This window comes from Opisthocomus hoazin, chromosome 6 (genome assembly GCF_030867145.1).
Source record: "Opisthocomus hoazin isolate bOpiHoa1 chromosome 6, bOpiHoa1.hap1, whole genome shotgun sequence".
Classification (NCBI taxonomy): Eukaryota; Metazoa; Chordata; class Aves; order Opisthocomiformes; family Opisthocomidae; genus Opisthocomus; species Opisthocomus hoazin.
Window position 1 is genome coordinate 67,235,167 of NC_134419.1, and position 22,178 is coordinate 67,257,344.

Here is a 22,178-nt window from a genome sequence, read left to right on the forward strand (position 1 = left end):
AAGAATTAAGGAAAAACTACTGATAACCTTACGGTGGTGATTGCTTATAATTCTACTCCTACTAGCTGCATGAGCATTCACTAGGTGGAAGGAAGCCTGCTGTCTTTGAGGGTCGCTTGCTTACAGTCCATATCCCAAATATGCTTTTGGAGGTGTTTCTTTTACAATTCGTTAAGTAGTGCAATGCGAAAGTGTAGCAGTAAAGAAACTGAGTCAGCTAAGGGAGGCTTGACAGTGAGACAACCAAACCCATATATTCGTCAGAATAGCTCCCTTTACATTACATATGTTGCTTTCTAGTCTGGTTCTTTATTGTTCTGAGTGATACCTAGCTGCCTGTATTAGGCTCGGGGCCCATAGTGCGAAGTACTGAAGGCATGGAAGACCTTTCAACACAGGCTGTACAAGGGGTCAGGCAAAGGCTAAGCAATCCTAGGATGTTACAGGGACAGGGAAATGTTATTCATAACTGAATATTCATAACATTTTCTGGCATCAAGCTCCAAGACTGCATATTGGTTTCTGCAGTATTTGCTTAATGGAAGCATATCTGTGGCTGACTGTTTCTTTCTTTTTTCCTCTCCCATGCCCAGAGTTTTTGGGCACTTCAGTCTCCGTTCTGAATGGCAGCTGGTCAAGGTGGACTACCAGTCAATCTTCACATGGAGGTGTAACAAAGATGACTACCAAACCTGGCATCTGCACAATCAGGTATTCCCATTGTGTAGGGAGGGGGTGAGGGGGGTCTCTTTTCCCATAGTCTATGTTGCCAGGTAGGAATGTACTCGTTCTTTTCAGCAAGGCGTATGGATTTTTTTGCATCCATCAAATCACAGTTCTAACCTGTTGATGCTTTACTTCCCCTGAACTATATGCATGAATAAACACGGGACCAGTCTTCTCCGGGCAAGTTAGGGAGGTTGTTAACTTCTCTTTGTATGAAAACACCAGCTGGATCTTTTTGCCCTTGGTGCTCAGGGCAATGTAAAACTTCACCTTGTGATTGAATTGTAGGAGACATTGAACTCTTTGTAGCTGTCAGTGACTCATGAAAATAATTTTCTTTCATTTTGCCTGTGTTTTCCCTACTCAAAAATGAAAATAAAAACATGTATTCATCCTGCAGGTCCTGCAGGTGTCTGTAAAACTCTGGGGAGCTCTTGAATAAAAGACACTAGAGAAGACCAATTTATTTAATTTTATTCCAAGGATTCATGCTTTGCTTTTCATACACTCTGGCTTGTTTTCATGCTAGATATATTTAGGTCCAGTAGCCACTATCACTGAGAGAGCTCAATACCCTCTGAAGATTACTTATGTGTTACTGGCCACCAGTGCGATATCTCACTCCCTGCATGACAATATAACTACAACCAGAACTATAAGCACTCTGATATTCCTGAATTAAATCCATGAATTAAAAATAAGCATTAATTTGGCAAGGATGCATCGGATAACTGAAGTCATAGAATTGAATAAAATAATTTCAATGAAAGAAAAGAGAAGATGTGTGTAACCAGGCATTCATCTTGGGAATCACTGTTAATGGGAAAGAGAATTATTTCAATTAGGTATTGTCTTTTTTTCTTACTTCTATGCAAACAAATTATTTCTGCATCAGGAAAAATTCTGTTTATAGAAACTCACCTAAAAGTCAAATGTTCTTTTAGATTAGCTACTCCCAGTAGTGCTCTTGGAAACCTTTGTGTTCCAAAAGCCCAGTATAACAGACCATCAAAATTATTTGAGGTCTATGACAAAGCCAGGTCTATCAAGGAAAAAGCAGGGCAGCCAGGACTCCTGGGTTCCACACATAGAATTTGTCCCTGCCCTGGGTTTCAGGCTTGGGCACTTCTTCCTGTAGTATATTTCACCTGACATATGGAAGAAAGCCTGGAGTACATCCCCATTGTCTTTTCAGTATGATTCGTAGGACTGGATACATTGGTAGATGTCTTCTGAAATATGGCATTACTGCCTGCATGCCATGGCTAGGGCACCCAGGTGTTTTTGGCACATTGTCCTTAGCATCCCAACACAATGTTGAGCACACTGTGCTCATGGGTCCTCCCAAGGTGGCTTTTAAGTTTACAAAGACACAAAAGGGAGCTAGACTCTTAGCTCCCAACTCTCCCAGTGGTAGTTTCATGCTTTCATTGCCTTTTGTGTCTTTTGACAAAATGCTCCATTTAAGGCCCAGCTGCCACTACAACTCTATTTTTCTTTCTCCTTTTGTTCCTTGGTTGCTGAAGGGGGAGCCTTGTGTCATGGGAGAGAGGAAGATCTATAAGAAACGCAAGCCTGGAGCCCAGTGTTCCCTAGGTCAGGACTATTCCCAAAATGTGGTGTCTGAACCATGTGTCTGCAGTCAAGGGGACTTTGAGTGGTGAGTATGTGACTCTGGGGACTTTTGAAGGGACTGTTCTTGTAGCATTGAAGGTGGCTGAGCTACTGTCCAGACAGAAAACCTTGTGGAGAAACAGAGTCTCATGCAGCTTCGTGGCTGTGACTGTATCATATAGCGTAGATGTGATCCCTATACCTGTTGTGTGAGGAAGGTGTCCCCTTCATCTACAGGAGATATTTGTTAATTTCCATGAGAAAGCCAAGCCTGGAATTCAAAAGCAGAAAATTGCAAGTACTGTATGACTGGATTTTGTCCATCATTCTAGAAGCTGGCACTCGGCTCTGGTCAAAAGCATGCCCCTCACAGGAGAAAGAGGGAATTTCTCTGTCCTCACTTGCAAGGTCATTGAATACCTAGGAAGAAAGCTAGCAAAACATGTACATTTTTATCATTATTTCTTTGAATTCCTGGAAACCGTTTGTTTCTTTTTAGCAACGTTTTATCGAGAAATTTGTGAAAGAGCTTCTATGACATGACTGTACAGCCTATCCTTGTCAAATGTAGCTACTTGTTTTGCATAAATATTGGTGTTTCTAAATTAATGGGGCCATAATTTCCAAACTGCTTTAAGGTCACTTTGAAAGCAGTTTAAAAATAAAACAGGGAAAAAACGAACCACTGCTTGATACTGCTTGACAGTCAGGCATAGGAGATGGGAGAAATGTAACAGTCAGGATCTCTGTAGAAGGAATTCCTATGGAGAACCTGTGATAGGCAATATTTTAAAGATTTAAGACTGTCAATAGCTGTGATGTTTGAGCTTAAATGATCAGAATGTCCTTTAAATGGAGTTCAAAAGACGCTGAAAGCAGATCAGCTGAGAAAACATTTTCATTTTTATAGAAGGTTATCAGGATCAGTGTCTGATTCGGTATCAGTGTGATTGCTGAAGACCTCACTTACCTTCGAATCCCTCCTGAAGAGGTGTGAGGCGTGAGATCTGCACAATTATATGGACTTATGCCAGCTGAGACTCACAGTTCTTTTTAGAACATGAACACACTGAAATGTGGCAAAAATGAATAAAAGATAGAAACCAAAGCCTTTTAAATATCGGAGTAGTATGGCTCTAAAAGATGTTCAGGGATATAAAGCAGAGATTTTCATCTTATCTGAATGGCTGTTTAATTTGTTTCTAATGCCAAAATTACATCTGAGACTCCTTAGTTTGACTCAGGAGATAATTGCCCTTTGTTCTTGTCATGGGAACTTGCAGAGTGAACAAACTATCTTGCCCTGTAGTATCTGCCCTTGGCATTGGCATATGCCTCTGAGCTCTGAACCAAGAATCAGTCTCCAGAGATGCTTATGAATTTGCTCTTCTTTCTTGGGTTTGTTTTGTTTTTTTCGCAGCTTTGTACCTCACCAGCTTTCTATTTTCACAGTGAAGCTTGTCTTTTCTAAGCTGTAAGTGGAAAATTGTGGTAGCTAAATTGGCCTTAAGTGCTGTTCTGCCTTGAAAAGGGTCTGCATCAGAATGTACCTTTTCAATCAAATGACGTGTTCCTTACATGTGTTCAGCATCATTTTTGCTTAACTTTCCCACTAACATGAGAGAATATTGCTGTTAACCTTGTCAGTCCTGCAGAGGAAATACAGGACAGCAAGCTGGCTTTTGTTTCAGACTCTGCTCTGCCAACAGAATTGTTAACTGGCTTCAAATTGCAAAATTATTATAGCTGGTGATGGAGAATCAGAAGAGTCAGCTGCAGTTTAAGGGTGAGTTTTGATGCTAGTCTGCAGGGCTGACTGGAAGAAGATGTGGGGCAATCAGTCTGAAGGAAACTCTAGCAGTGCTGGAAATAGGGCACCAAGCTTGATTATCTTAAAAGTGATTTTTGAAGAGGAAGGGTAGACTAATCTGCTCTGACTTGTAACTTCTAAAGGATGAAACAGTTATTTAGTCAGTGGCAAGATACAGGTTGTTCTAGAATATCATTCATCTGCCTTCACTTGGGTGACAGTATGAGAAGGGGAGGTGCTGAGAAGTGCTTTTTCTCTCCACTGACTGGAAGAAGGCTCTAGGCAGGGAGCTTATGGAGCTACGTCCCCACTGTAAGTATCTACAGTTGGAAGAGGAGCTCCTTCCTGCACTTTAACTTGGTGCTTTTGAAAAGGAAGGATGTCTGCTCAGCCTTTTCTGGCTGCGTTGACAATTGCCAGTTGTTCTTGGAAGCACAGACTGCCCCATCTCTTGTACGTGAAGTGAGTAGGTCCTGCAGAGAGTCAGGGAAAGGAGAAGCGTCATCAGCTGGGGTTGTGTGAGTACACTGACCAGCAGGTCCCAACAGACAGGCCCTCCGCTTCCCCGGTAAGTAGGTTTGGAGGCTGGTTCTGGTCATAGAGCATCCCATGCTACTACTACTAGGTGTGATGAAGCCTGCCTTCGAGAGATGGGCAGACAGGACAAGTGACTGCAGGAGTCCTACAGCACAAGCTGTGAGGGCTGTGCTTCTTCCCATGTGGTCACAGAGCCCTTGCCCCTGTCTGCCTCATGCTGCAGTGCTACCTGTTTCCTGCTGTTAGACAGAAGGCTGATCTCAATTTCAGGGGCATAAATCATGATCTGGGGCCCCAGTTCAACAAATCCTCGTGAGTCAAGATCAGGGGTGACTCCTGCCAACCCTCGCAGTCATTTCCAAAAGCAAACCCTGGCCTTTTTCTGACAGAGAGAATGGCAGAAGGAACTCAGAAGCAGTATTAAAATGCTCACTGATCTTTCTTTTCCCTCCTCCTGCTTCTTTATTTACTCTGTCAAGACAGCTTTCCTGAGAAAGACAGCGCAGCAGCAGGACTTGATTATTTCCTTAACTTATGCAAACCCTGGGGCTTATGAGAAGGAAGGTGGGCAGCATGCAAGTTTTTAATATACATTTACCAGAAGTTAATGAACAAGCACAAAACCTTGAGGGCATACAGCAATGGTGTCTTTAATTTTATTAAATATTTATGCAGCTCTTTTCTTCTTTGGGGCAAAGTATAGCTCCTCCTGAATATTTTTAATTACCAAGTCACTGCCAGGCATTTTTGACTGTGCAGGTCGGACCCTCTGAGAATGATTAAATTGAATGTTGAGAGAAAGAGCATTAGGGAATCTCTGAACCTTTTAAAGCAGCTTTCAGATTTTTTGCCCTCCAAAAAAGAAACGGTAGCAGCCTGGGTCATTGGGGACGTAGCACAATTTTGTCTCACCAGAGCTCTTCCTAGAGACTTTCTGTTGGCAATTCAGATTCTGAATAGGGGAAGGATAAAACTCAGTGTCCTAAAGGGCACAGAGAGCTTTCAAGGCAGTGGCTTCTGTAGTCTCTTTGTTTGTTGGCATGTGTTAACCTGCTTCAGGCAAAAAAGCCAGAATCTCTTTTTATTTTCCCCTTGAATCCATCCTACTAATAAAGGCTATGCGTAGAAACGTGATCCAGAGCCTATTAAAACTTATGGAAAGCTTTGGATTAGTCGTATTGCTTAATCATTATACTAGCATGCAAAGGCAGCTGTAAAAAGAAGTCTTGGATGTGGTTGTATACACTTCCACTCTGGCGGTCCAAGGAAGCATCAATACCCTGGATTACCTTCCCCACATGACACAATAGCTTGTAATCTTTAGACTACCAAGTTGACTGTGTTGTTTTCATAGAATCACAGAATCACAGAATGTTTGGGGTTGGAAGGGACCTCTGTGGGTCATCTAGTCCAACCCTCCTGCCGAAGCAGGGTCACCTACAGCAGGCTGCACAGGACCTTGTCCAGGCGGGTCTTGAATATCTCCAAAGAAGGAGACTCCACAACCTCCCCGGGAAGCCTGTTCCAGTGCTCCGTCACCCTCAGAGGGAAGAAGTTCTTCCTCATGTTCAGATGGAACTTCCTGTGCTTCAGTTTGTGCCCATTGCCCCTTGTCCTGTCACTGGGCACCACTGAAAAGAGTTTGGCCCCATCCTCCTGACACCCACCCTTGAGATATTTGTAAACATATATTAGGTCCCCTCTCAGTCTTCTGTTCTTCAGGCTGAACAAGCCCAGCTCCCTCAGCCTCTCCTCGTAGGAGAGATGCTCCAGTCCCCTCACCATCCTCGTAGCCCTCCGTTGGACTCTCTCCAGTAGCTCTTCATCTTTCTTGAACTGGGGAGCCCAGAACTGGACAGAGTACTCCAGATGAGGCCTCACTAGGGCAGTGTAGAGGGGAAGGAGAACCTCCCTCTACCTGCTGGCCACACTCCTCCTAATGCACCCCAGGATGCCATTGGCTTTTTGGCAACCAAGGCACACTGCTGGCTCATGGTTAACCTGTTGTCCACCAGGACACCCAGGTCCCTCTCCACAGAGCTGCTCTCCAGCAGGTCTTCCCCAAGCCTGTACTGATGCATGGGGTTGTTCCTCCCCAGGTGCAGGACCCTGCACTTGCCCTTGTTGCACTTCATCAGGCTCCTCTCTGAAAAATTTTCCAGCCTGTCCAGGTCACGCTGAATGGCAGCACAGCCTTCTGGTGTATCCACCACTCCTCCCAGTTTGGTGTCATCAGCAAACTTGTTGAGGGTACATTCTAACTCTTCATCCAGGTCATTGATGAAGAAGTTGAGCAAGACTGGGCCCAGTGCTGACCCCTGAGGGGTCATAGAATCATACAGTGGTAAGGGTTGGAAGGGACCTTAAAGACTGTCTGGTTTCATTCCCCCTGCCATGAGCAGGCGCATCTTCCACTAGACCAGGCTGCTCAGAGCTTCACCCAAGCTGGCCTTGAACACTGCCAGGGAGGAGGCAGCCACAGCTTCTCTGGGCAACGTGTGCTAGTGTTTCACCACCCTCATGGTGAAGAATTTCTTCCTAATATCTAGTCTAAATCTGCCCTCTTTTAGTTTACAGCCATTCCCCCTTGTCCTAGCACTACACATGCTTATGAAAAGTCCCTCTCCATCCTTCCTGTAAGCCCCCTTCAGGTACTGGAAGGCTACTAAAAGGTCACCCTGGAGCCTTCTCATCTCCAGGCTGAACAGCCCCAGCTCCCTCAGCCTGACCTCCTAGGAGAGGTACTCCAGCCCTCTGATCATCTTTGTGGCCCTCCTCTGGACCCGCTCCAACACATCCATGTCCTTCTTATGTTGGGGGCTCCAGAGCTGGACGCAGGACTCCAGGTGGGGTCTCGCCAGAGCAGAGTAAAGGGGAAGAATCCCCTCCCTTGACCTGCTGGCCATGCTTCTCTTGATGCAGCCCAGGATACGGTTGGCTTTCTGGGCTGCAAGCATACATTGTCAGCTCATGTTGAGCTTCTCATCCACCAATACCCCCAAGTCCTTCTCCTCAGGGCTGCTTTTGAGACACTCTCGGCCCAGCCTGTACTTGTGTTTGGGATTTCCCCGACCCATGTGCAGGACCTTGCTCTTGGCCTTGTTGATCTTCATGCGGTTCACGCAGTCCCACTTCTCCAGCCTGTCAAGGTCCCTCTGCATGGCATCCCTTCCGTCCAGTGTGTCAACCACACCATACAGCTTGGTGTCATCGGCAAACTTGCTGAGGGTGCACTCGGTGCCACTGTCCATGTCACCAATAAAGATATTAAACAGCACCGGCCCCAGTACCAACCTCTGAGGCATACCACTCATCACTAATCTCCACCTGGACATCAAGCCATTGACTGCAACACTTGGAGTGCGTCCATCGAGCCAGTGCCTTATCCAACTAGTGGTCCATCTGTCAAATCCGTGTCATTCCTATTTAGAGACAAGGACATCATGCAGGACAGTGTTGAATGCCTTTCACAAGTCCAGGTAGACTATGTCAGTTGCCCGCCCTTTGTGCGTCAATGCTGTAACACCATCATAGAAGGCTACCACGTTGATCAGGCATGATGTGCCCTTGGTGAAGCCCTGTTGGCTGTCTCCAGTCACCTCCTTGTTATCCATGTGCCTTAACATGGTTTTGAGGAGGATCTGCTCCATTATCTTGTCAGGCACAGAGGTGAGACTGATTGGCCTGTAATTTCCAGGGTATTCCTTTTTTCTGTTTTTAAAAATGGGGGTGATGTTGCCCCTTCTCCAGTCAGTGGGGACCTCCCCAGACTGCCACGACCTCTCAGATATGATGGAGAGTGGTTTGGCAACGTTGTCCGCCAGTTCCCTCAGGACCCACGGATGCATCTCATCAGGCCCCATGGACTTCTGCACCTTCAGGTTCCTTAGGCAGTCTCGAATCTGGTCTCCTACAGTGGGTGGTTCTTCATTCTCCCAGTCCCCGCCTTTGCCTTCTGCAACTTGGACGATGTGGCTAGAGTACTTGCTGTTGAAGACTGAGGCAAAAAAGTCGTTAAGCACCTCAGCTTTCTCCACATCCCGGGTAACCAGGTCTTCAGCTTCCTTCTGGAGAGGGGCCACATTTCCCTAGTCTGCCTTCTATCACTGACATTTTAGTTTAGTGTTAGGAAAACATCAGTCATATTTTTCTTTTGGGCCAATTATAGCTCAGTCAAATGTCATGGAGGCCCTTAATGTATGTAAATATACATACCTTGACTAGTTGTTCAGGAAGTGCTCCTAGCGTTTTCTGTTCCTGACTGCTTCATTGGGAAAAAGTGGTATTAGATCTTGGAGTTAATCTGGTTTACTCTGAAAGCAAAGACTGCAAAAATCAAGTCAACCAAAAGAACCCAACAAGTGAACTTATTAGATATTAATGGGAAAAGAAATTAACAATATAATTTTATTTCTGTGTCTGCCCGTGTTTTGTTACCAAATGAAACACAAGTCCTCCAGTGCTCTGCAAGGTTGGTAATTGTTGTATTGTCAGGTATCACATAACTCTGTTCCTGCCTCTCAAACTAATAAAGCACTAGTCTCTGGATAAGCCCAGTCTGTGATGTCATGCCATCCAGCAGAGAGCCACCAACAGACACATGCTTTGGGGAACAAAGACATCACCTAAAGCTCTGAGGTAAATCTAGTGAATAAGTACAGTGATGCATTCATGACTTGTCTCCATAGTGACTACGGGTATGAGAGGCACAGCAACAACCAGTGTGTCCCAGCCTTCTGGTTCAGCCCATCCTCCTTGTCCAAGGATTGCAGCATTGGTCAGAGCTACTTGAACAGTACTGGGTAAGTGAACCTTGCAGTCTCTCTGGTTTTGGTGACCTTGCAGTAAACAAGAGAACCTGGATGGTTCTTTTTTCTCTGCATCCCGCCTGGCTCATTTCCAATCTTATTCATGAGGTAATGTTTGCAGCAGCATCTGTATGGAACATTGCCTCATTCCTCAGAGGCAGAGAGAAGCGCATTAACATAAGTGACATGTAGATATTGTATTGCTATCAAGTGATGTATGATCCCTGGAGCCTAGACTTGGAGCTCCCCTTTGCTGCAGAATTAAAATACGCATCAAGAAGGTCTATCTGAGAGACAGCTGAACATTGAAAAGGACAGGTTCAAGGTATTTCACATCATTTTTCATTGAACCTCTTCGTATCTTACATCTCCTATTTAAAACAGCTTCCGGGAAGGCTCAGATGAGCAATTTTTAGCCTCTTTTTTTTTTTCCTCTGCCATTTTCACTCTGTATATACAATGCCTTGAGATTTCAGGCAAGCTACATGTGCTGGTTTCCCTTGGTTTTACCCAGAACAGATGGCAAGTGTTGGTTGCTTATGGTAGTATTGCTTTGCAAATGCTATTCTATTGTACATAGAATACTGTGAAACTTTGCACTGGCTGGTGCAAGATTGTGGTGTTCCTTCTCAGGCAGTGCAGGCCCTGAAGATTTTGCAAGGACTGCTTCTGAGTCATGGGTCCTGCATGCTTGATTGTTACGACAGAGTTGTTCATGGCTGGTTGATGTGGGTGGCTGAACAAAGTGAGGCTGCTGGCAGTCTGGAGTCACTTAACCTCAGAGACCCCCTTTCAGCTGAAAGGTTGCTATAAACATGGGATGTAATTACACGAGCCCTGGCCAGTATGACTGCTTGTAGCCCTCTTGACAAAAAGCAATAAGAAAATAGTTGGGGTCTATGTCTTCTTAACCAATCCTTTATTTTTGCTGTGAAAATACTACAAAGGGTTAATCTTCCTCAAAAACACTAGGAATAACCAAGTGCCTTGCTAGTTAGCTAACCTCTTCCAAGAAGAGCCAAGAGAAAAACCCATTCCTTGAATCATGTTTAAATTGGACTGGATAAAGCTCTTGGCAGGTTATTCCAAGTGCCTCCTAGCACAGTAGAGGCAGACAAAATGTAGTAAAAAGCATAATTAAAAAGCTGAGATGCAGGGGGCAATCCTGCAGGCATGGGGAGTTGGGGGAGTTCTCTGCCTTTTAGTTGGGCAGAATAATTCACCTCTACAATGTGTGACTGCTCTCAGTGATGCTGCTGAGAATCTCTGGAGAAGATTGTACTGTGATTTGTTTGGCTATCTCCAGTTTAATGAAGTGTTACATTTCTTTGATTCTTCCTTTCAGTGAGGGAATCATACAGGCAGTTAGCCTTTGAAAAAACACATGCATTAATATGGAGCAACAAAACAAAAACAAAACAAAGGAACTTTTCCGCCCACTGTGTGAGCCCAATCTCCTTTTGTTATTGTTCCCCAGGTACCGAAGGATTGTGTCTAACAACTGCACAGATGGCTTGCGAGAGAAGTACATGGCCAAGTTGGAGAAATGCCCTGGAAAAGCACCTCGGGGACTGCACATCCTCACTACTGATGGGAAGCTGGTCACGGAGCAGGGACACAATGCCACCTTCATTATCCTTATGGAAGAGGTTTGTTACTCAGCAAACCTTTCACTATGGGGCAGGACTGACACTCTTTTCCTTTATCTGTCAGGCTGCTGAGAGGAAAACAGCGATCAGGTGGGGTCGTGAAATAATGAACACTCCCGAGATTTAGAGAACTAATGAAAGAGGGTTTGTGTGAAATGTAGAAACCAATCATACTGGGTCAAGCCAAAGGAGTATTTGGCCGGTTATCATGTCTACCAATGGTGATGAAGCCAATGCTGAAGAAAGACAAAAATACGTTTCCCCACTAGCTGCTTGCTGCCTCCAGTGAACTGCAGTTTATGGTGTTTGTGAGGCAGAAATAGTGTCCCTGTGCTTAATAATTCTGTTTCTGGGATGAAAAGCTTTAGCTGAAGCTTTGCAGTGAAAGGTTAAGAACAGGGGAATATTTTCAAACTCATGGGGAGCAGTGAGTTATGTTTTGCAGGAACTGAGCCTCTTCAAACCACCTCTGAGCTCCCTAACCCTTATGCGTTTTATTTATAATGTGGTATGATTCACTCTGTAGCCAACAGTAGCAGAAGTGATATCAGGCCATGCTGGTGCCTGAAGCATCAAAATATTGTGGCACTTCTGGTGATCTCTCTGAGCCAGGTACCCCTCTGCTTGGCAAACGTGTATGGTGCAGCCTGTGTCACCAAAGCTTGTGGCTCAGTGGAGGGCTGGATAGCTGAGGAAGGCACCTGGTGTGTATTCAGGCTGACAGGAAGATTTTTTCAAATGATCTTATACCTCTTCTGGTCTGTGATTTGGTTTGGTGTTTAGAGATATATGTGACCACACCACAAAAAGCCCTGCTGTGTTTGCACCTGCTGCATTCCCCTGCTGGCGTCTGACTGCCTGTGAAAGGTGTCATTGGAGGTCCAACAGTGATTTTTCCAGAATGGCTTGTGTTACATTTGTTTTCTGTTTAAACGGAAGAGTCGGCACAGAACCTTACTTCTAACATCTTTGTGTGTCTCCGGAGGGACAGCTGGGGAGTGAGGTGATGTTGGAGAACCACAAGTAAATTTTGCCTTCTACTCTGTCCTGTGTACTTCTGTTAGGGACAATACTGGAGACAGCTGGAAGCCAGGCATGTTATGGTCGTGAACATAAGAATAACAACACAAGGACAGACTAGACGCCTGTTCCCTAAGTATCCTGGCTCTGACAACAAGCAGCAGTAGGTCTCTGAGGAAATCATATTAGAACAGTGCAAGCCTGGTGTTGCCAGTCCCAGGAGTAGCCTCCATTGGCAACTTAGACCTTGAAGAATACAAGAAGCTATTGTAAATCTGAGCGTACTGCCATGGAGAAGTTTTGTCTCATGATACCTTGTTATTTTTTTAAAAACACACACTTCTATTTAAATTCTTACACAGTAACCAAATGTTTCATTGGGACCACACTAATCTGACAGGGCCTCTTTACATATTTCCTCAGGGGTTCATGCATGCTCTGCTTTTATACAAAGGGGAGTCCTTGCCTACCTGGCTGATTCTTTTATATTCTGCAAACTTGACATGGTAAGACGATTTGTATAGACACTGTGAGTGGGAGTTCAGAAAAGAACAGACATAATCTCAAAATTAGGAATCTAGTAGTAATTTATTAAGGAACTCAAGCAGAACTGCTGCGTACAAAGAATGATAAACAGATAGGGAATAAGGCAGCAGTCAAGGTAGCTGAAGAGTGGAGTCTTTACAAGGCTTTAGAGATTGAAGAGGCAGCTGAATAAATATATGAAGGCGTTCACTTTGTGTCCTTTATTAAAAAATAAGGATAGTTAGAAAAACATTTCATTGAAACTTTTTTTAAGGGAAGAGGATTTTCAAGAACATGTCTTTGTGGGTGAACAGCTTATTCCACAGAGAGTTGTGTGTTGAGTTTGTTTCTTAAAAGAATAGACATTTTAAGAGGAAAAAGGAAACAAAACAAGAGCACTGAGATTTTGGACAAAAGTATTCCAGTTTTTCAGTGTGAACCTGAGACAAATGAATTGTCATCAAAGTATTCCTTGTTCTTTGGAAGAAACAATTTCTGTAGAAGTCTTAATTATTACATAACTTGCTGTCATACAGATTCATTCCTGCCTCCCTCCACCTTTGCTGATCATTCTGTTTCTTGGTGGGTTATTTTGCACCTATGTCTCCACACCCTTTCTGAGCCAAACAGCGATCTGACAAGCCCTCTGATGAATACCTCTGTGTGGTCTCCATTCACCCTTCCTGCGGTTTTAGACTAACCCTGATCAGCAACTTTGTGATTAGCCATCAGTTCTTTTCTACCTTCTAGTACACACCCTCAACATATTGATGTGACTCACCTGTATGTGTGACAAAGGTGCTTGTGTCACCTTTGTGTGTAACTTTATCATAGTTAATTGAGAACTAAATTTCTCAGAATTTATAGATTTAACTTTATTAGTATTACTCACAATGGTAATTCAGAATATGTGCATGGCAATCACAACAGAGAAGAGAATGCAGAATGACTGATGAATTTGCTGTGTTTTTAGAAATATGGAGCTGGACTGTGATTTGGACTGTGTGTACATGAGAGGGAACATGAGCAGATAAGAAGTTTTTTTAATCTTTTTTTTAAATCAAAGTTTGAGTTTGAGCACAAAGGAATAATAGACTGCCAAATTGCTGTTATATAGAGTAGTATTCTTGACTAGAGCTATGAATGTAGTTTTGCACCTGATCTTTTTCATGCATCCCCAGCTCCCCTCTGGAGGGTACATAAACTGCCCTCAGGCCTAAATATTTGTTGATGTGGCAGCTCCAGTTACTGAACTGTTCTGTTCCCTTGTCTTCTGCTTATGCCATCTCCCATCTTCCCTGTTTCAGTAATTACAAGGTGATGGCAAAGCTTTAAAACAGGGTTGTAATTGCAAGCTAGCTGAGAAGGCAAACAGTGACTATTCAAAGAACAACTTTGAGCAAGTACTGAAGCTCTGCACATCTGTTAGAATATTGCTAAACTGTGTTTGTAGAAAGAGATAACCACATCCATGTCATATTTGTATGCAAACAATTTGAGAGCTTCATTAGAAAAACCATAATACGTCAAGTATATACATTCCACTACCCCCCACACGAAGCGGGGGTGGTTAGATGAAATATAGCTCTTAACTTCAGAAAGCCAAAATTTCAACCACTTTTCTGTTTCTACAGTTTTTGTCACTTTGCTAGTGTGGCTTCTGGGCAGAAAATCTTTCCTAGCCTGGTCTGGATGGGGAGATGCCTTTGAAGGGGTGTTCCATGGCAATACTGCTCTCCACCCCGTTCACTATCCTTTGCCTGCTCGCTGATTTCAGCATGCAGAGCTCCAGTCTTTGTGATAGCCTCTAGCTCATTCTCTTTTGGTAGTTTATGGGGTTCAAAGCAATAAAATGTACCTCTCAAATATGTATGGGAGCAATGATTTTTTTTCAATTTGAAATGCCTCCACTTCATTTCTATTTTAAGTTATATTCATAAATTCCAGAATACCTGACATCATGTGTGGGGCTAGCACACTTGTTTTAGTATTTTATATACTGGATATATGGTATCCAAGAGGTATGGAAAGGAAAAGGAAAACATGATTGGTGTGATGGGCAGGCTTTGCCTTGAAGACCCAGCTCTCATAGCTGGGTGGATAGATCATCTGCTACTGTTTAGTCACGAAAAGTCTGTTCCTGCTTCTCCGCTTCAAACCTTCTCATTTCAGATAGAATGATATTGGAGAAGCAAGGAGGAAATAGAAAAAAGAATTGTAAGGCATGAGAGAGGAGCTGCCACGATGGGTGCAAGAGATTTCAGCCTGACGTCACCAGTGATGAATCCAGCCCAGATCAAATTTTTCTCTTCTGTTCAGTATCTTCCATATGAGATGAACTTGTGATCTTAGTATATTCCCTCGAGAAGTGGTTTTGAAAGGTTTAACAAGCTGTGGGAACCTTTCTGTCAAATAACAATATCCTAAGAGTGTAATTTTGCCCCTGCTAGAGGATTTTTTAGAGTGTCTTAAAGAACCCTCTGTCAAAATGGTGTTATTAGCTACTCAATATTTTAGATAGGTTTTAGTGTCCCTACCCACTTTATTCCTCTCTGGTTTTTTTTTTCTTTGTTTATATTGTGGTTTTAATATCCTAGTAGGACAGAGGTGAAAATGGTGCCCTGATAAAGTCAATAGACAAAACTCCCCTGGCTCCTGTGGAATGGTAATGATGGATCAAGGAAGGAGAGAGATCTAACATACATAACCAAATATCTATATTTCAAAACCTACATGTAATAACCTTGATTATATGGGTGTGTACCTGAAGATTTCAAGTACACACTCAAAGCAAAATCGCATCTGAAAAATATCCTGCCTACACGCTGATTTGTTAATGCAGGCATGGCCTATGGGGCAGATGAAGTCTGTAAGGCATGCTGTGGTCATAATTATACACACAGGGGATCTGCTGCAGTGTAGTCTTGCTTCGTGTCTGTGCTCCCAGGTTTCCATCCAAAGGACAAGATCAGGTGTACTTTCAGGACTGGGATCAGTAACACAACACAGCATCCTGCCTGTGTCAGTACTGCCATTGCCACTTACACAGGTTGATGGCAGCTGCCAGTAAGACAGCAACTCCTGTGAGTTTGGAGTCAGTGGGAGGCAAGAACTGGGTCTCCTTGCCTTTCATGGATGTTTCTGTCTCTGCGGGAGCCTTTGTTGTGGACATTTGGTCTCAGTTGATGATCATTTGGTTTAAAACACCCTGTGAGCTATTTAATCCTGATTTAAGGACCTCTTTTTCCACGATCCAACCACTATTCTGACTGCATCCTAGCACGGTAAGAGGTCATGATCCAAAATGGATCTGTGCTATGTATGAATGTGTTCAGACTGTATGAAATATTGCTTATGGATGTGAGATTTGTAGTCAGAATTTAGGCTGCAAGCCGTGTGTTTTGCCACACACAGGTAAGCTTGAAAACCACTGCTCAGATGAAAGCTGGTGGTGTCAGCTCTAAAACTTTTAAGGACTGTCACAGGTGTGGTTGTCCCAAGCAATCTTTTCACTTTGTCTGATCTGCAGAGTTTTTCTAGGAAGTTATAGTTTGTTTGCATGGTCTGAAGGCTTTAGTGAAAGCTGTGAGTTCAGTGGTCTTTTCCAGTGAGTCCAGTGGATGTAGGACCCTGCAGGAGCTGAGCTGGCTGTGAAGGGATTGAAACAACATCAAAACTGGCTGTGAGTTGCATGGTTGCTTCCCTCCCTTGCATCAGTTTGTACTGGAACTGCACCTTAGTTTTGATCCTAAGCCTGTGAACTTAGAGCTATAACAGGTTTTATGAGATGGCCATGAAACATTTCTGAATTTCCTATTAAAAAAATCAAAACAAACAGAAACCAAAACAGTTAAATCTAGGAGCGGAGATTTTTTGAAAAATTTTTTTTTTTTTGCTTTGGAATCTAACTCTCATCCTCAACACATCTGAGGATTGGTTTCAGTTTTGAGCTAGGAGCATCGCCAAAAGGTAGAGGTATCTTCTTCACCTGTAATAAATACATTTGAGACCTTTCATGGAAGGAAATGACTTGGGCCAACACATCTTCTATGTATGCAGAAAGCTACAGAGATTTAATTTGAGGTGTAGTTTTATTTCAGTTTAGTGAAATCACTGCAGTGGGCTTTAGCTTTGTTGAAATTAGCCTTGTTTTGTGTTACTTCTAGTCAGCTGATGACAAGTATAAAGTAAGGCTGCAAAAACTGAAATAACAGACATTTCTACAGTTTGGCTACTGTGGTTTAAACCACAGTATAAATTAAAACAGTGCAGCAGTTGCCTCTAGACAGTACCTGCAATGCTTGAATCTCTTGTTTGTTGTTCCCTCCTTTGTTTAATAGCTATCATTGACAGTAATTCTAGAAGGGATTTTCTCGTTGTCTGCTTCATTCTGCTGTGTATCCAGGCCCTATGACTGACATTAGACAAAATCTGTCAGTCCTCGGTGTGGGACTTAACCTGTATAAATTCAGCCATCCTGAAGTTCATGTCTAACTGAAACTAGTCATCTAGACTCTGTCATCAGGGTCCAGGGATGAATATTTGCAGAAGATGATTCATGTCACCTGTCTCAGTTATCTTAGGGTGGGATGTGTTGGTCTCTTGCTGTCTGTCTTTCTCTCACTGACTGTACAGGAAGCCTGGAAAACTAACTTAAACTATACTTACAGCATCTCAGTGACTAGGTTGTTTTTCTTTGGAACATCTTGGAGAGCCACTTCGACCATTGTCCTGTCTCCAGAGTGTTCCCAATGCTCTCATGCACACCTGGGTATTGCTCTCTAATTAGCATCTAGCCTAATGTCAGTGTAGTGCCTCCCGTCTCACTGCCTCTGATGGAGGTACTTGTTGGACACCACCCGGTCAACGAAAGGCTGTGCAAAGCCCTGGCCACTTCAGTGGCACATAATCCCCAACCATGCATTGTATTAGAGGATTCAAATATGGTCCTCTTGATCTATGCACGTTTGGCACTCTGCCCTCCCAAAATCTCTAAGCCCAGTATCGCAGAATAACATCTCTTTCCAGGTATAAATGTTTGGCTTTTCTAAGCATTGCTAGTATGTGATTACCTGATGTTGATGTGAGTCTGGCCCCTTTGGGGAATGACAGAACAAAGCTAGGCTTTTTTGGTTATGAGTTTGTATCAATGCTAATAAAATGGAACTGAGAAGTGGGATGGAAGGTAATATAAGTCACTCTTATCGGCCCAGTTTCTTAACACAACCTTCTCTGTTGCAGGGTGATCTCCAGAGGACAAACATTCAGCTTGATTTTGGAGACGGCATTGCAGTATCGTATGCTAATTTCAGCCCTGTTGAGGATGGCATCCGGCATGTGTATAAGAGTGCTGGAATCTTTCAGGTGACGGCATATGCAGAGAACAGCCTGGGCTCTGACACTGCTGTCCTCTTTCTGCATGTGGTCTGTAAGTACTTCCAGCTGCTGGATTCCTTGGATGAAAAACCTAACCTCACTGAAAATTGAATGAAGGTGAAGGGAAGTTTCTTTTAGCACAAGTATTTGCAGTCCTCACAGATACAGAGAAGAGTCTGAAAATGTTTCTTGGGCTTTCTGAAAGGATCAGAGACCAAACAGTATATGAAACAAAGTCCAAATCTGTGTTTTCAATATGCTTCCAATACCAAGAGGTTTAGATTAAGCTACTAAATTTTGAGTCAGTTATTCAGGATTTGGGAGTTTACAGTGTTTATTAAATAAACCAAGAGCATTATGCTAAGCATACTTCCTGGGATATGAATGTACTGAGGACTAATGCGCTACTTTTCATATTTCGTGTGTTTGACATACATCCCTGACTTTTCCCTCCTATTTGGTGAATCAGTGCTATTTCTCTCCACTTGTCTCATGAGCATACTCAAATAGAGAGCCCCAAGCTGGCATTCTCAAAGTCCCAGAAGAGAGCAGAGGGTGCATAACACAGGATGAGACCAGGAAGATTCCAGTTCTTTGTCCTGCTCTCAGACTAATAGACCTCCTGGGCAGAGAGTTCTGTCTGTGTTCAGATGCACTTCATTGGTTTTGCCCCTAATGGTGTTCACAGCTACATCTGTCTTCCCCCTTAGCCTGTCACATGTCTCCTAGCGTATCTTTTGCTTGATCTTTTCTACTGGAAGGAAGCAAGTCAGAAATTTCCAAAACTCAAGAACTTTTTTCTTCTTCTTAATTTCAAGCTCCCTGTGTGAAGGAATAAATGTTCCTTGAAGCTTTTATTATGCTCATAATTCCCTCAAAGTCAATCATGACTGCATTTAACAACCTGTTATTAGAGCATTAACTGTTTTTTCCTTCACCTTGGGCCATTAGCTGACAAAAGTGATGGTTACCTGGTAATAGCAACCAGTGTTGTATGGATTATCTGATTTTTCTCATAGGAACTTCTTTTTCATGGTGAGGATTTTAGAGCAGAATGCAACGAGGGGCAGTCACTTGGCCTGGTTGTTCTACTCTACCCTGTTTTCTTCAGCCTCTCAGATCTCTCCTTTGAATTTTATAACATTCTTAGGTGGCCATCTTATCTTCATTATCACTGCAGAAATATTTTGCAAGCATTTACATTTATGCTAACACTGAAATAAGACGATACCTCAGTACGAGATTTTTAATATATTTGGATGTACTAGTCAATATAGGATGTTTGACCTTGAAACTCAGATGTACAGACAGAAATGTCTGCTATACAAATCACCGTTATTATACGATCTGTCTGGTGCTGGAATCCGGTGCTGAAGAAACTCTTTGGCTTCAAGCAACAGTAGTTTTCTACCCTGTAGCTTTATCAGTCAGTCAACTTTTCACTTTTCTAGAATCTGCTGTGAAGTCGCTCATCTCTTCATTTAAAGGAACTGAAGATGTTACTGGTTTTCCTCTTGCATGCACTTTCACAAAATACTTTGGGGAACCTGTTATTCTTGGGAACCCAGAGTACTTGATTTCAGAAGTGACTTGCTGGTAGACACCCTATGGGAAAGGGGAACCAAAAAGAACAAATCTTAAGGAGCCAAAAGCAAGATTCGTGTCCCGTTGTGCTTGGAGCTGTATGTTCCAGTGGTAAAAGAACAGCTCTTGCTCTCCAAAATGCATGTAATCCAAGTAGGTGGAGAAGTGATTAGTGTCCAAGATTTCATGCTTGAAGAGCTTAGAGGTAACACAAGAATGTCACCTGAGTTAAAATCAACAGATTAATTCACAGAATTTATGTCTTATCCACAAAAAAATCTGACTTTCTTATTTCGTCCTTTTGTCCTCACAATGATAACCTGTCAGTTTTCTGTGTTTTAAAAGGTGTCATCCAGAAAGACTCAGTAACACTGTCTGATACACAGCAGTTATCAGCTGAAATTCAGCACCAGTAAAAACGAAAGACTAAACAGGAAGGAAAACAATGGAAATAGCAAAAGCTTTAAACAAGCTAACAAACAAAACCTCAGTATTCTTTACACATGTTATTTTTTCTGGAGAGGAACTGGCTTCTTAATTCTGGACTTCATGCCCTGGACTCGTTCACGACATTTGCATTTATTAGACACAACTTTGCATTGATACTTTGTTATTTTGTAAGTCTTTCAGAAGCAAGTTCTTTGAATGGTTACATGCTTTCATATGCCAGTGCACACATCTTTCAAGTAGTTCTTAATTTTTTGCTAGTGGTAACTCACTCCCCAAAGACTTCTCAAAGTCAAGCCAAAGTCAAAAACATACCAAGGATTTCCAAAACCGTGAATATTTCTTTTGGAGACCTTCTAAAGAACTGTCAGGGTGTATTTTATCAAGTCATTAATGCCTCATATATAATCAGATTTAAGCCATCTTGGCTAAAGTCATTTTCCCACAAATCTTGGTAGCCCAGTGGATATATTTCCAAGAAGTGACCTTCTTTCTCTCTTGTGGTCCATCCCTCAAGCATTCAACAGCAGCTTGCTCTATCCAGTGCAAAGCCCAGTTCATTGTTCTCCCTCAAACTGCATTTAAAAAGTTATTCTAAACACTGCCTGAAATTAGCACTGTGGAAAATATGCATTTTTGGCTCCCCTAGGATTATGAGTGAGAAAAAACATGGGGTTTTTTTGTTAATCTGGCATCCTTCTCTGTTGCTTTATTGACTGCTGAAATTAACTTGTATTGCTAGAACAGAGTCTCACTGCTGACATAAGACCTTTGATTTATTTAAAGGAAGCATCCTTGTTCACAACTGCACAGGGAGGTTTTAACTCAAAGCCTCTAATAATGAACTCTTTCTTCCCACAGGTCCAGTGGAGCATGTCCATCTGAGTGTCCCCTTTGTCGCTGTCAGAAATAAGGATGTCAACATTACTGCAGTAGTTTGGCCCAGCCAGGCAGGCACGCTTACCTACTTCTGGTGGTTTGGTAACAGCACCAAGGTACAGCTGCCCTTTGGTTCATTTTCACTTCCTAAGCTTGTTGCACCAGGCAGGGAACTCTTTCAGCCCTAATAAAAACTTATTACCTTTGCTTGCTTTGTGTTTTAGTTTTTTCCTTATCTAAAAAGGATTGTCATTATCTGAACTTCAGCCTTTGTGAGTTTATTTCCTCCTGTCTCGTGTTGTTCTTAGGAGTCATTATTTTTTTACATCTGGTTGTTTTCAGCCCGTGAAGACGACTGTTATTACCAGTGTTCACTTGCAACTTAACTAAATATATACCACTATATATGGGATAATACTGGCTTTCAACACAGTGTTTAAAAACAGCTGGTGTTCAAATAAGCATGGGGGTTTCCATTATGTACCAGTATGCAGTATATAATGCTGGATTCCAACACAATACTTTAAAGCTGTTGGTGTTCAAATAACCAGTGATATGTAGAATTTCAGGCTGCACTCTCAATGAATTGTTTGTGTCCATCTGTGACTATTGTTCACAGTCTTGGATATATTAGAGAGAGAGGTGAGACTTCTTTCTAAAGAATTTTCAAATGATTGGCAAAGATTTACTATAAAGAGATTTTTTATCAATAATTAAAGTAGGTGAAACTACAGGTTGCAGTCATGCTTTCAAATGGAGAGAGCAGGATTGCTTGTTAGGTACAGGTTTTATTGCAGGCTTTAGGGGTGAGACAACAGACAGACAGGCTCTATCCTCCATTATTACAGTTGTGAAATGTACAGCTGATAATTTTGCAATGTAGTGTCTGCTGTTATTTACAAAGGCAGTTTAAATCACTTCATTGAGTTGCAATTGAAGGTGGGCACTAAGGTGAGATCACAGTAGAAAAAAACAGATTTTACATGAAACATGGAACTTGAGATAAAAAAGAACAGGCACACAAGTATTTTTTCTTTGACAAAGCTGCTTGTGTTTTAATCTCACCCTAGCTACCAACAGTAGCAGGAAGGAAAAAAAAAACGGTAAATCCTGTGTCTACGGGATTTTACATCAAGTTAGGAAGCTCACTGTAAACTCCCCTGTTTTTGTGGAAGCATAATTCAGGTACGAGAAGAGCTAAGG

The 22,178-nt window shown here is 42.7% G+C and overlaps 1 protein-coding gene across 1 annotated transcript in view; it reads left to right on the top strand.

Annotated features, from left to right (window-relative positions):
- SORCS3 (sortilin related VPS10 domain containing receptor 3) overlaps nucleotides 1-22,178 on the top strand; it is a 334,020-nt gene that overhangs the window by 292,009 nt on the left and 19,833 nt on the right. The window contains exons 15-20 of the mRNA XM_075423696.1: nucleotides 594-711; nucleotides 2,253-2,386; nucleotides 9,376-9,489; nucleotides 10,973-11,144; nucleotides 17,931-18,117; nucleotides 20,958-21,091. Coding sequence (XP_075279811.1) covers nucleotides 594-711; nucleotides 2,253-2,386; nucleotides 9,376-9,489; nucleotides 10,973-11,144; nucleotides 17,931-18,117; nucleotides 20,958-21,091 — 859 coding nt within the window. The remainder of the gene's footprint in view (nucleotides 1-593; nucleotides 712-2,252; nucleotides 2,387-9,375; nucleotides 9,490-10,972; nucleotides 11,145-17,930; nucleotides 18,118-20,957; nucleotides 21,092-22,178) is intronic.